This window comes from Mustela erminea, chromosome 12, assembly GCF_009829155.1.
Source record: "Mustela erminea isolate mMusErm1 chromosome 12, mMusErm1.Pri, whole genome shotgun sequence".
NCBI classification, from domain to species: domain Eukaryota; kingdom Metazoa; phylum Chordata; class Mammalia; order Carnivora; family Mustelidae; genus Mustela; species Mustela erminea.
Window position 1 is genome coordinate 1,724,474 of NC_045625.1, and position 14,059 is coordinate 1,738,532.

Below are 14,059 nucleotides of genomic sequence, written 5' to 3' on the forward strand. Positions count from 1 at the left end.
GAAGCCCGGCCGCGGCCAACTCGCAAGTTTGCGCGGCGCCCGCTCCGCGCTCGCGCTCCGGCGCGCGCTCGCTCGCGGGGGCGGGGGGCGCGGGGTCCGCGGGAGGCGCGCGCCGGGCGGGGCGGCCGGGCCGGGCCGGGCGGGGCGGCGGCGGCGGCGGCGGCGGCGGCGGCGGCGGCGCTGCGCCGAGTCCGCGCCCGTCGCGGGCCCCCCGCCGCCCCCCCGCCGGCGCCGCCGCGGTCGGAGCGGAGCGGGCGCGGGCGCGCGCGGCGGGGGCGCGGGCGCGGGCGCGCGGCGGCGGCGCGCAGCGCAAGTAGTTTACATTGTTGGGCGACTTTTGCAACAACTCGCCGCGCCGCGGCCTCCGCGCGCCGCCGCCGCCCCGCCGCCGCCGGCTCCCGCCGCCCGGGCCCGGCCGGCCGCGCCGGGGGCCGCCGCGCTCGCCCCGCCGTCCCGCCGCCGGCCGCGGTCGCCGCCGACATGGACACCAAACATTTCCTGCCGCTCGGTGAGTGCTCGCGGGCCGGGCCGGCGGGCGGCGGGCGGCGGGGCGCGTTCCCGGCACGCGGGGCGCCCGGCCCGGCCCGCTCGGCCCCGCGCCCCCCGCGCGGCCCTCGCCGAGTTGGGGCGCGGGCGCGGGGCGGGCGGCCGGGCAACTTTTCCCGGGCCGGTCGGGGCGGGGGGCGCGGGGCCGGCCCTGGGTCGCGGGGCGGGCGCGGGCAGCGGGCCGGCGGCGGAGGCGGCGGCGCGGGGGCGGGGGCGGCGGGCGGCGGCGGACGGGGGTCCCGCCCCGGCTCTCCCCCCACCGCTACCCCAGCCCCCTCCTGGGCTACGGGGTCCGCCTGCGGCCCCGGGGCGCGCAGCTCCCGGCGGGCTGCGCAGGGGCCGGGCCGGGGCGGGCGGAGCAACTTGTGCGCTCCCAGCCTGCGGCCGCCCTGGCACCGGGACGGCCTGTGCGCCGCCGCCCGGGCTGCCGAGGCCAGCAGGCCGCCGGCCCTGGAGCGCGCGGGACCCCTCCTCCCGCGGGCGGCCCGGGCGCGGGTGGGCAGGGTCACGCAGGGGCCGTGGCACCGGGAACACCGGACCGGGGAGGCCCCATCCCAGAAACGGGGGCCCCTCACTCGGGCGCCCCCGGAGGGTTGCGCGGGGCGTTCAGGGGAGGGGGGGCTGGCCCTGCACTTGGGGAAAGGACACCCCAGAGGCGCCGAGGCTCCGCTTTCCCGTCCGAGTGCCATCCCGCCCAGGGGCTTCTCTGCCCCAGACTGCCCCCGGGTTCCAGGCCCCGACCCACGTCGGAGGGGGAAGGGGCTTGGCCGGGCGCCCCTAGCCGCTGCCCTCCCTGGGGTTTGGGAGCCAGTGAGAGGCAGGGAAGGGGGAGGCGTTGGGGAGACTTTATGAACGAGCGCCGGGAAGGATATTAATTGGGTGGTGGGGCCGGCCGCCAGGCTGTCAGGCTGGGTGAAGGGTCTGTGCGGAATGGAAATTGAAACAGCTGATTATGAAGGAAACCCCTCGGTCAGTCGCCCCTCCTGCCCCCCCTCCCCCGCAGCCCGGGGCCCCACTTTGGGCAGCAGGTTGGCCGTCAGACCCCAGCACGGCTGCAGGGACGTCTGCTGAGACTTGCAGGTGGAGGTGAGCCAGCGTGGAGCTGCCCTCCACCCCCTCCCAGGGTCAGGGTGAGGATCTGAACACTCCCAGACGCCCCTCAGCCCACTCACAAACTGGGGTGCTGCCGGGAGACTGGACCAAGGTCAGCCAGGTTTGTGAGATCTGGGAAGACCCTCTCCCCGATTCTGTAAGATGCAGACCCCGAAGCCTCCCAGCAGAGCGTCCTCCTCGCGTGAGCCTGGTCCTCCCCAAGCTCTCTGCGGGTGGGCGCGCACGCCCATTGTGCAGATGAGAAAACGGGCTGGGAGAAGCCGAGGCCACAGGATGCAAAGTGGTGAATTTTGGAGTTGAACCCCTAGTCCGTGGGTGCCAGTGTGTGTGGAAGAGGAAAGAAAGCTAAGTTGTCTCTCCTTTTTCCCCACCGAGGCTTTGCGCCGTCCCACCACGCATGCAGACGGAGCTGGGCTCTCCCGGAGGGTACCTCCTGGGTCAGGAATGTCCTGCTCTGTCTTTGCTCCCCATCCCCGAGGTGGCAGGGCCCTGGCTGGGTCCTGGGGGCAGGAAGGGTCTCTGTCTCCAACGTCCTGGGAGGGTCCTGGGAATTGGCGCAGGTAGGGCCTGGGCTGCAGGGTGGTGGTGCTGGTGTCCCCATGGAAAGGAGGGGTCCTGCCTCTGGACCAGGGCCCCAGGAACCCGGACGGGTCCCTCAGAGACTCAGAGGCTTTCCCTGCCCCAGGCTGGCGGCCTTCCCGCAGCCCAAGCCCCAGGCTTGAGTGGAGAGTCCCGGGCTCTGATGACATTTTATTTTTTTCTGAGCTTGTGACCGGCTTTAAAGAGCCGTGGAGTTGAAGGTCCGATTAAGCAGCTACTTGCCCAAGCTCTTTTGTAAACACAGCCTAATCCCTCATGGGGGTGCGTGTTGGAAGGCCCGCTCACTTGTCCAGGGCCCGGCTGGCAGCCCAGGCCAGCCCTGGCGCTGCTGGGAAGGCCGCACCGCCTGCCTCCTGGGCTCGCGGGGCCTTGGGCAGAGAGGGCCTCCTCCCCCAGCAGCCACTGCCTCAGGCCTTGGTGGGGCTGGGCACTTGCCTTTACCCACCTGGGAGTCTCCTGGCCACTGCCTGCTGAGCTACCTGGTGAGGGGCAGGGACAAGCCCCTGCTTCCTGCCCCTGTTCCCCAGTGCCCCCCACACCCATGGGGGAGGCCTGCGTTGGCACCCACCTGGGTGGTGGGGCCAGAAGGCTGGGCCTGCAAGGGAGGCCCACAGGTCTCAGGTCTGGCCAGACCCCGCTGGACCAGCAGTGGCTCACTTGCTGGGCGGGAAGGGGTAGCCCATAGCAGAGTGATAGGCCCACTGGCTATCCACTAGGGGGTCCCTAACCCTCTCGGGAACCTGAGTGAGCTTGGAACCCTGGTGAGGGGCTTCTGGTAACATCAGAGCCCCGAGGGACCCAAAATAGAGCACATACTGGGGCCTCCTGAAATAACAGAGTCACATGACTCTGGGGAGGCCGGGCTTGGAGTCCGGGCTTGGAGTCCGGCCTGCTGAGGCCGTTCTGTCTACGGCCGGGCACTGCCGACTGTTGGGGCGTTTGTTTTGGTGAACTCCAGAGGGGGCTCTGTTTGTTGACAGGAGAAGTGTCAGGGCGAGAAAAACAGCCTTCCTGCGGGCTGACCGTGGCCGAGGCCTTGCAGCCTACAGGCTCGCCTGGGCCCGGCATACAGCCCTGACCCCCTCTGCCCAGACATGGGTGGGATGAGCTGGCCCCAGGAAGGCCGCACCGGGAGGGCTGGCGGCTGGGAGCTGGGGTTAGGCAGAGTCGAGCCAGCAGCCCTGCTTACCCAGTGGTGGCTGCCCGGGAGCTCCGGCTATGCTTCCAGCTGTGTCTGTCTGTCCTTTAGGACCTGCAGGACCTGCGCCTCCTCCAGGAGGCCCTCTGGCTGCTTTCCCTGGCCCCCATTGTCTCGGTGTCCCGTCCTGGGAAGGGGGGAGGGCGTGGCTGTGGAATTGTACGGGCGCAGGATGGATGACTGGGGTGGGTCCCCTGCCCATGCTCGGCTGGTGCCCAGGCCTGGGGCTCTGCCATCAGGAGAGCGGCTCCCAGGTGATTCTAGGTGGCACGGACTTGGGCCGCACGGAGGGAGGTGTGGCGAGAGTCTGTGATGTCCGGGGCCGTGGGAGCCGCCCGTGGAGTTACGCTTTCTTGGGCGGCTTGGGCTCTTTCCACCATGGCTGCGTTTCACGGCTCTGGTCTCCAGTGGCAAGTGGGGCCCATCCTCCGGGAGAAGAGGCTCCTGGGCCTGCTCAGCTGCCCTCCGCTGGACACGGAGCCGGAGCTGCAGAGCTGGCCTAGGCCAGGCCCTGTCGTCGGGCTGATGCTTGGAAGCCAAGACCTGCTCCTCCTTCCCTCTGCCACGGGCTTCAAGTTGGGTGAAGGTTGTGTTTTCTGTCTTTTGTAGCGGGCCTCGGCGGCCAGGGCTTTGAGGTGTCCATTCCCGTGGGAAGTGGTCATTGGCGGCCCTGGGGCTGGGGCAGGGGTCCAGGCCCTCAGGACCTGGGGTGTGTGGACCATGAGCCTAAGGGGGCTGGCATGGCTGGTGCTCATTTGGGGGTCACCTTCGAGACCTTTGTCCCGGTGCTCATTAAGCGGATCGATTTGAGGGATGCTGCGGAAGGGGGGGGGAGAGGGCTGAGCCCTCCTGTCCCGCCCCTCCCCTGCATGGCCCTGCTTGCGACATCGGTGTCCTGGGAGCTGCAGCTTTAGCCTCCCCCCTCCCTGCCCTCCTCTCCCAGGCACACCCCTTTGTCACTTGCTCCCCGAACCTGAACCTGCTGTCTCTGGAGCGACCCTGCCCTCCCTGGGGTTGAGGGGCGGTGAGCACTTCGCGGACGGCTGTGCTGTGCTCCTCGGCTGCTGGAGCCGGCCTCTCCTTGCTGCCCGCGCGTGTGCGGCCTGCTGTGCCTCTGTGCCTCTGTAGAACGGACGCGGGGTTGGCTTCTGCCGGCCCCAGAGAAGGCAGCCCTTTCTGTTCCCACGGCCCCTCCCGCAGTGAGGTCTGTGGCCAAGGGCTCCCCCTTCCTCCTGCCTGGGTCAGGGCGCCGCGCAGGTCTGGGGCGCGGGACCGACCCGGACCCTGAAGCGGAGAGGATGGCCGGGCTCTCAGGGGCGCAGATGCAGAAGGGAAGGCGCCCCCGCCTCTGTGAGCTCAGCAAGCACTGGTGTGGCCCCTCGGCCGGCTGCCCTCGCCCCTGCCCGGTGCCCACTGTGAGGCCTCTCCTGGAGCCCCACGGCTAGGGACTCGCGGGCGCCCCTCCCCTGCAGCCTGGGGCGAGGTGTTCGGAGCCTCGCTGCTGTGCCCCAGCGCCTCACAGACCGGGGGATCGCACCCTGGAGTTCCAAAGCAGTCGTGGCGCTTGGCAGCTGGACGAGTGCGGAACGGGGCAGAAAACAGCTAAATGAAATTGCGCGGTCGGTGCAGGGGAGATTGGGGGCGAGCACGTGTGCAGGGCCTGGGCGTGGGCCCGTCACACTCTCCCTCTTCGACAGCGGTGGCCACACCGTGCTCTGGCCCCTGCCTTTGGGCCCTGCCTGGCGCTCTACCCAGAGACGTTGGTTACGTGTCCCCGTGTCCGTGTGGCCTCTTGGCCCTGAGACCTGAGTCCCAGTGACCCTCATCCCCACGTCTCTGTGTCCCTGTGCCCCAGGTGAGTGAGGTGGCCTCCTGGGGCCCAGTTTCCTGGTCTTCAGAATCCAGGTGAACCCGTGCGGCCCTCGCCCGTCCCGTCAGTCTCTGTGCTGCCCCTTCGGGGAATGCCGATGGCCCCAGTCTCTGGGCACCTACTGTGGATGCGGGACTTGACTTTTAGACCTTGTGGAGGCTTCACAGAGGCAGGCTCAGCGAGCCCTTCCGTCATGGCCTTTGCTGAGCCTCTGGGTCCGAACTGCCCCCAGGATGAGAGCGCTGTCCCCCTAGGTCTCCTGACCCTCAGGCAGCATTGTTAGGAGCCACTTGCCTACCAGAGCCTGGGCCTGCGCCCAGTCCTGGCTCCCTCGGAGCTCTGTTATGGATCTTGGGCCCGCGGGTGAGTGAGCATTCCGTTCTGTAGGACTCGGTGGAGGTGAAAGCTTTGTTGTGTCCCTTCTGTCCCCTGCCACACACTGAAGGCCCTCTGGGGACTGGAGACCCTGATCCTCGTCCAGGGTTGTCTTTGGTGGGGAGGGGCAGCGGGTCAGCTGATGGGCTGGAAAACCATGGGTGGGGTCAGTGGCCAGAGGCCCGGCCCGAGGACCCCCATGGACTGGGGCGGACCTCTTCCCCCCACCGGGACTGAGCTGTCTGGCAGCAAATTCCTGAGGGAACCAGGTGGCAGGTGGCTGGGCTAGAATGGCCACACCGGGTCCCCGGGGCAGGGCGGGGCCTTGTCTCTGTGATCATCCTTCCCAGTGCACACACTGATGCACGCGTACACACGTGCACAGACGAGCCCATGTGTTCAGGCCCACGTGCACACATGCACGCGCACACACACCGATGTGCACGGGCACACACAGCTCCACACATACACACACACACGAGTGCAGGCACAGGGGCACACGCCCGGCTTTCCCAGCCTAGCCTCACAGAGCCTGACGAGCTTTTCCTTAGGACGACCAGGCCTGCCAGCCGGGCTCTGTCCACGCAGCATCTGGAGTGTGGCTGCTGGGCGCCGGCCGCGTCCTGCCGTCCCCTGGGGGTGGTCTGCGGACTGGGGGCTGGTGAACCTTCCCGTTGGAGCTGGTTTTGTTACGGGCTCTGGAGAGGCAGGGTTGCAGCAGGTGGCGGGGGAGGGTCTCTGGTGGCAGGGACAGTGAAAACAAAGGCCTGCAGGCCTGGCCTCTGGGCCCGTGTGGCCACAGCGGGGAGGGGCTGTGCTGTGTGAAAGATAGGAGGGTACAGTGTGTCCAGGTGAGGGCCTGGGGTGCTCAGTCTGGTGTGGGGTCCCGGGGTCACCGGGGGGGGCCGTGGGCAGGATGGTGTCCATGGCAGGAATCAGGCCTCCAGCTCTGCGCAGCGGGTGGGCTGGAGGCGGGCAGGAGCTGGGAGGGGGAGGCGTCCCCGGTGGGCCTGGAACCCGGCTTGGTAGGTGTCGCTCTGTGTGGGCTACTGACCTTGCCCGGGCTGAGCAGGTCCGTGCGGCAGCCTCCGTGGGGTGCCCCTCCGTGCTGGGGGGTGGTACTCCCTTCCCCCGTGCCGGGCCCCAGGGCCAGACCGCGGATCTGCTGTCCCCGATCGTGGGGAGGAGTCGTGTCCCTCCCTGGCTCCCTTCCTGGGCCTCGGGCCCTTGGCCTGTCCTTGGGGGGGGGGATGCTGCCCAGCCTGTGCGCCCCTCCCCACGTTAACTAAGCTATTCCAGGGCCAGGGGTGCTGGTGGGGCTCTGGGAAAGATGGCAGAACAGTCTGGTGACCGAGAAGGGTGAAGCCCAGGTCTGGGAAGAGCATCGGGTTGGGGGACAGGCTGTCCATAGGTGGCAGGGCGGCTGGGCATCTGGGGCCAGGGCAGGGCCCTGAGGGCCATGTTGGGACCGGCCTTGGGCCTGGACCCGCAGCCCCTCAGTGTGAGGCTTTAACTCGGCGCTCTTCCCTCTGAGGTGTTCTCAGTCGGCCCTAGGCTCCGCGCTCCTGAGGTCGGTGACTCCAGGCTCTTCTTGCTGGGGCTGGGGAAGGGGAGCTCTTGCTCTGAGACCCTGTGTCTAGGGTGACCCAGAGACTGGCCCTGGCCTCTCTGCACCTCTGTGGACCCATCAAAGCAGCAGTGGTTTCCAGCCTTGACTCAGTTTCCCTGCTGTGCTTGGGGCATAGGGCCGGTGGCGATGGGTCTCAGGAGAGGGAGCCTCCAGCGTGGAGAGGAGGGAGGGGAGGGGGTGCGAGCTGGGCCTGGGCCTGGGCCAGGCTGGTGTGTAAATCCTCCGTTGCAGGGGATAAACCCCGTGGAGTTCAAAGCCGGCCCGGGTGCGGCCTCCTGGCTGTAATGAGGTTACTGATTCAACAGGCTTCCTGGTGCTGCGGCCCAGAACGGAGGGAGGCTGGGAAGCCCCAGGGAGGGATCTAAGTACCCCATAATTGACCAATTTAGCTTAAGTGTCCGCACTGGCCCCGGGCAGAGGTCGGGCAGTGACAGCCCAGGTGGCCCGTGTCGCAGCGTTCACGGGCTCCCGACGGATGACCGCCTTGCACGGAGCTCTCTGGACCAGGCGCCCGCGGGGCCTGGAGCCCCCTGTCTCCCCTCTGCCCCATCTGCCGTTGGCTTTAGAGCCGTGTCCTTAGCCACGTCCTCCCGGGGGCCTGCTGGCTTTCCCCAGCCGGGGCTGGGTTGTGTCCCGTGCACGGTTCGGGCGGTGGGCGCGGCCTGGACTCGCTGCCAGGCTGCCAGGGCTGCAACCCGCCCGCCGAGCCGCGGGCCCTTTGCTGCTTCCTCGCGCCTCCACGCGGTCATCGTGCCGCCTCGTGGGGACCCCGTGGATTAGGCACGTGTGCGGGGGTGTGAGGCCCGCCGTGGTGGAGCAGGTTCGTGGCCCGTGGGCTCTCCTCCTGTGCAGGCCGCGCCCTGCCATCCCTCGTTTCTGAGGTTTCCTGGTGGCGGGGCCCGCCTCAAGGGTGTGTGGTCGCGCGGTGCCCAGCAGGGGGTCCAGGCCGTGTGTGGCTGGTTCAGGACCGGCCCGGAGAGGACCGTGCGACTGCCCGTCGGTGGCAGCTGGATACCTGCCCTGTGGAGCCTGCCCAGTGTCCTGGCAAGGGGCTGGTGGGGTGGCCCGGTCCCCGCTCCGCACTAAACCTGGGCCTTGTGTCCTGAGGGCCCACTTTGCTCATTGTCAGAGGCAGGGCTGGGCGCTGGGCCGCACTGGTCAGGGACCGTCCAGGGGCTGGTGTGGCTGCAGTCGTAGCTGAGAACTGACTGTTCCCCAGCCCACTGCTGGAGCTGTTTGGGCCACAGATCTGGGATGCAGGCTTCAGGCTCAGGGAGGTTGAATGATTCGCCGAAGGTGCTGTGGCTGGTGAAGGCCCAGAAGGCTGGCCCTGGGGTCTCAGCCGAGGAGGGGTCCTTCCTGGAGGCCACGGGTGCTCACTGCGCGCCCCCCCACCCTGGGCTCGGCCCTGTGCACAGTGGCTTGGGGCGCTCCCAGCAGAAGCTGTCGCTGCTGCTCCTGGGAGAGGCTTGTACAGGTGGACTTGGTGGGGGCGTCCCTTGGTCCCCCTCGTCTTGCCCTGCTTGGGGGCGGGGCAGAAGAACTGCTCTGTGCAGAGGCCCCGGTGTGCTCTGGGCAGCCTGCTGCGTGCCTGGACAGGTGCCTTCTTTGCTGGCCTTGGGTTCCCTGGGGTTCTCTGGCTGCCAGGGGTCTTTGCCCTTCTCTCCTGGTACTTGGCCTGGTTTCCGTAGCTGGTGGCTCTCTGATGGGGTGTCCCAGCTGGGGCCTAGCATCTCAGGAAGTGACTCTGGGGGTGAGGTGCCTGTGTGCCAGGAAGCCACGGGCCCTGAATTGGCCGGGGTGGGGCCTGGGGTCACTCTGGCTGGGCCCAGCTCTGGGTCCGAACTGGGAGTGTTAGGGTCAAACACTTTGGGGTGAGTAGCTTGTGATGGAGGAAGTCGTGACCCTTATGACCGGGCCTGGGCATGGTGGGTGGCAGTGGCGGCCTGCTTCTGGCACCCGAGGTCAAGCCAGCCTCTTTTTCCTTGGGCTCCGATCTCCCCTGCCTGAAACTCTCCGTGGCTTTCGTCACCCTCAGCGCAGAGGCCAGGCCTCAGCTCCATGTCATGTGGCCCGGGAGCCCCTCCTGCCGCATCCAGCACCACTGACCGTTCTTCCTGGCTCGTGTTCACAGCTTGCTGCGGGGCAGCCGCCTGAGTGAGGAGGGCGGGCCCTGACTGGCGTCTGTGTGGCCCTGGGTTGGCAGAGTCACCAGTCTGGCCTTCTGTTTCCTCACCTGTAAACTGCCTGGGGAGGCGTCACAGGAGCGGTGTTGCTGCAGCTGGGTTTCAAGGCATGAATAGGAGTTTGTGGGATGGGCTGTGGGGAGGGAATCAAGGTAGCGAGAACGGGTGGACCCTCCTTGGGGGATTTCTGGCCCCAGGGAGGATGTGGAGAGCAGGGCCTCTGTGGATATTGGTAGGGATGTCGTGGAAGACTCTGGCTACCTGGCCAGGCTCCCGTGGCTCCCGCCTTGCTGGCTGGGTTCTGGGTCTGTGCTGGTGAGGAGGCATGGGAGCCTTGGCGGGTAGTGGTGGTGCTGGTGGAGTCAGCTGGTCTGGGAATAATTAACCCTGTGACGAGTGAGGGGGGCAGGGGGCCTGTCCGACCCGGCGGATCCCATTCTGGCTGTCGGCAGCCCCTCTGAGCCGGCTGCCTCCTTGTCTGATGTCCCCTCTGCTTCCCAGGCCCTGGAATGTGCTGGTCTGGGGTGTAACCTACACTGGCCCCCCACCTGTGGGACTGGCTCAGAGCTCTGGTTCCTGGGGTGAGTGGCTGTTGCCAGGTCCCTCTCTGGGTGGAGCAGCTGTTGGGGGGCTTTCTGCACCCGGACTCTCAGTCCCCGTATCCTCAGTCCGTCCCTGTGGTGTCGCTCTGCCGCTGCCCCTGCCCCTGTCCCGCGGCAGCTGGGTATCATTTGCCCAGGGGCCTCCTGTGTGTGCTCTGGGCTGTCCCCTCCCTGCGCTGAGGAAGAAACCAATGAGGCCAGAGTCCGCGGGTGGGGGTGGGGCCGTCCCCACCGCACCCCTGCTCCTGGACTTTCTTCCCAGGACCAAGGTCGGGAGGAGGGTTGGGAGGCGGGGACCGTAGGCACTGCGTGCTGGGCCGTGACCCCTGGGGCAGGGCAGTGCCGGCTTTGGCTTTCCTGGACCCTTTCCCGGGCCCACGTGGAGGGGCGTGGGTGGCGGGGAGGGCAGCCAGGGCCTCCCTCTTCCTTTTTCTGTCTCTGGGGGCACAAGGTCAGGGCTCCAGCCCTCCTGGCTGGCTGGACCCCTTCTAGCCCCAAGGCTGGGACCTCAGGGAGCCTTCTGCGCGAGAGGCTGACCCCTCCAGACTGCGGGCCCTGGGGGAATGGTGGCACGCTCAGGACCCCTGACTCTCCCGCTGTGGCTCTGCCTCGGGAGCTCTGTGCGTCGGAGCAGGCTCCGTCCTCTCTCTTTATCTTGGTTTCCGCGTTGGTGAAGTGGAGGGTGGGGGGAGGAGATGGCGCTGGGAATCGCAGTGGTGGGCGCTGCTCCCGCCGGGACCCTTGGCAGGCACGGCTGCCGGGGTGCGGCTCTGTCCACTGCGGGTCCCTGAGACCGCAGGCCGCCCCTCCTCCAACGTGGGGTGGCTCCTGGGTATTGTTTGCGGCTGAAGCCACAGTGCCAGGTTCTGCCCCTTGCGCAAATGTTTGTTGATTGAATTAGCGCCCTGCAGACGCTGCCCCTGCCCTGTCGCTTCAGAGGGCCCGTGCAGCGAGCCCAGCCCTCACCAAGGTGGCTTTTAAAATTATCGCCCGTGTGCAGAATCCTCCTCCTTCTGGACGTCTGCTGGCCTCCGAGGGAGGGGAGTTCTGTGGTGTGCGGCCTGGGGGCGGAGCAGGGAGGGTCCCGGACAGTGGGCTAGGACCCTGCCCTGGAGGGTCCGCCGGTGCCCTTGAGGGAGCCTGCTGCATCTGTGTTCTTGACCCCGTGGCCAGCACCTACCCCCCCCCCCCCCCCGCCCCAGCTTGCTTTAAACACAGCGGCCGCTGCTGCTGAAACGATCCTGGCTTGCCCTTGAACTCGGACGCCCAGACGCATCTGGGGAAGGGCCCTCAGCCCCAGAGGACCACCCAGGGCAGGACCTGGTTCTTCCTTTACCACTAAGTGCATCTCGTTGAAACTGGGTCGGTGAGAGGTGGGGGGTGGCGGGGACCAAGGCCAAGAGGCCCGGAGCGAACATCTCGCTTGCCCGCTTGTTGTGTGTCCGTCCGTCTGACTGGCCGTGTGTCTGTAGACAGCTGGCTCTGCTGGGGCGGCAGAGCTGGGTAAAGCTCAGCCCCAGCGGGTTTTGAGGTCAGAGAACAGAGTATACCCGGGGCTACCGGCTTTCAGTGGGTCGGTCACCTCGGGCCAGATTTTTAAAAACTTTCCTGGGCTTTGGTTTTCTTATGTGTAAAGTGGGGCTGATGGCGGATCAGGGCAAGTCACCCGCAGTGAGTGTGGCGCTGAGGTTGCTGGTCTGATGCCGTCCCTGCTGTCACTCTCGTGGAGGACACGGTGTGAGTGCGGTGGCAGAAAGGCGTACTGAAGGCAGGTGGGGTCAGAGCGTTGTAAGCTTGCCCTGAGGTTTGGTGGGTTGCGTCCTCTAAACTGGGTCCTGAGGGATGCATAGGAGTTTGGGAGAAGTCAGTGTCTGTCCGCTCAGACCCGTGTCAGCGAAGTCGGTGTCTGTCCGCTCAGACCCGTGTCAGCTTTGTTTTGTCAGAGGCCACCTCAGAGCAGAGCTCCTTGAATCTGCCTGTGTGGGTGGAGCCAAGCCACTGAGGGGAGAGGGGACAGCTGGAGTCAGGGGCCCTGGAGAGGGCTCTGGGCGCCTCCAGGAGCTCGGAGCCGTTGTGGCTGTGTCAGAGGCAGGGCTGGAGGGCGGGGTGGGGGTCACCAGGCGGGCGCGGCCTCCGTGAGGGGAAGAATGGGGTTTTTCACCCAGTGCAGAGAGCCGGAGAGGCGCAGTCCTGAGGGTGGTCGGGACTTCGGAGTGGGATGCGTTCTGACACCTCCCGGGAGAGGTCTGGCGGGCAGTGGCCGAGCGGGGCTGGAGCGCAGGGGAGAGGGCAGGGTGGGATGTGCGGCGTCGGCTGGTGGGGGAGGCAGGAAAGCTTGGCAGCGGGAGGAGGTCACTCCTCTGGCTTCATAGAGAGCAGAGGTGAAGCAGGCCAGGGCCCCGGACCCATCAGTGGGATGCTTCCAGGCTTTGCTGCGGGGGTGCTGTTGGAGCCCCGCTTTGGAGGCAGGACCCCCCACTTTTATTTCTTGGCGCTGCCTTTTGTGGTGGGGACTGTGGCCTGGGGCTCGTTGGTGGGGAGAGCTGTGCCCGTCAGCCTGACGGGGCTGTGTCTGCAGAGCACCCCAAAGAGGAAGGAGGGGAGCCCCATCCCTGCCGTGGAGTGGGGTGCGGGGCAGTGCCGGGACTTCCGTCGGCTCCGGCGGGGCTCTCCGGGCTTGTCCCCGCCGTGCCCTCTGCCCCCAGCTCTTGGATGGTCTGTGGGAAGCCGGGCTCGGCAGCTGCTGGAACCTTCCACCCTGGCTGGCCCCAGGCGCCCGAGACACGGGAGGCCCGTCCCGCTCTTGCCACCTGTGCCCGTGGAGCACATGCCTTGGCCGAACGGCCTGGTTCGGGTCCCAGCTTGGTGTCCACACCTGCAAACAGGGCTCACGATGGCTCCAGGGTATCTGAGGGTTGCGGGAGGTGGGGAAAGGCCTGGGACATACAGGGCTTTTCTGGGCCTCCCTCCTCGGGCTGAAAGGGTGGGCAAGCGTGCAGGCGTGGCCCTTGGCCTGGAACCCCCACCCCCCAGGTGTTTGATGCCTGCCGACTTCTCTCTGGCTGCGGTGGGATGAGATTTACAGAGAGAACGGGTCATGGTGTTCAGAGGCTGCCTCGTGTCAGGACATGGTCTGGGTGCTCCTGGCCGTGGGCGGGACTAGGGATGCCCAGTCTCTCTGAGCAGGCCCAGGGTCCCAGGGCAAGGTCATGTCTCCTGGTGCCTTCGCTGGCTACAGCGCTTGGGAGAGGCGTGACCCTTGCGTGGGTCTGCCCGCTGCGGCGAGCCCTGCCTCCCGGCCCACAGCCCAGTCCTGGGCCTTATCTGCCCGTGGGTAGTGACTGTGTCCCCTGCATTGGGCAGCAGAGCCGGCGAGTGGGAGGGGGAGGGGCCGGTTCGCCAGCCCACACTGGCCCTGGATGTGGCTGATAAGCTGCGGGGCTCGCTATCAGTGCCCCTCACCCCCTCAGCCACCGCTTCTGTCCGGCCCTGAGGCCAGGCCCCGTGCTCTGTCCAGCCCTGTGGTTGAGGGGTGGGAGGAGGTGTGGTTGAGCCTGGCCTTGGGGTAGTGGTCGGGCCTCGTGGGGATGTCTCAGGGACCCTAGAGTGAGGAGAGGATGTGCCCCAGGCTTGGGCCGCCCTGTCCTGCTGGCTCTGCACCTCTTCGTGTCCCCCTTTCCCGCTAGCCCCCCCATTTTGTGGAACTAGGGAACCGTGGTCACCACTGTTGTCCCCCTGGCTGCCTAGACTCATGCTTGGTGCGTGGCCCCCACCAGCCAGAAGCCGTGAGTGCAAGCTCCGATCCTGGTCAGCAGCCTCGGTGCCTGTGGCAGGTGGGCTGCTGGAGTCTCTGACCTCAGGCTTGGCCCTAGGACCTGGAGGTCAAGGGGCCCAGAGTCTACCTTTTGTCTTTGGCTTCCCCCAGCCACGGGGCCCCCC

General features: G+C 67.4%; 1 protein-coding gene across 1 annotated transcript in view; it reads left to right on the forward strand.

Annotated features, from left to right (window-relative positions):
* Nucleotides 1–395: 395 nt before the first annotated feature.
* The window catches only part of RXRA (retinoid X receptor alpha), a 114,606-nt gene continuing 100,942 nt past the window's right edge, over nucleotides 396–14,059 (forward strand). Inside the window, exon 1 of the mRNA XM_032308993.1 lies at nucleotides 396–508. Coding sequence (XP_032164884.1) covers nucleotides 481–508 — 28 coding nt within the window. The 5' untranslated portion in view covers nucleotides 396–480. The remainder of the gene's footprint in view (nucleotides 509–14,059) is intronic.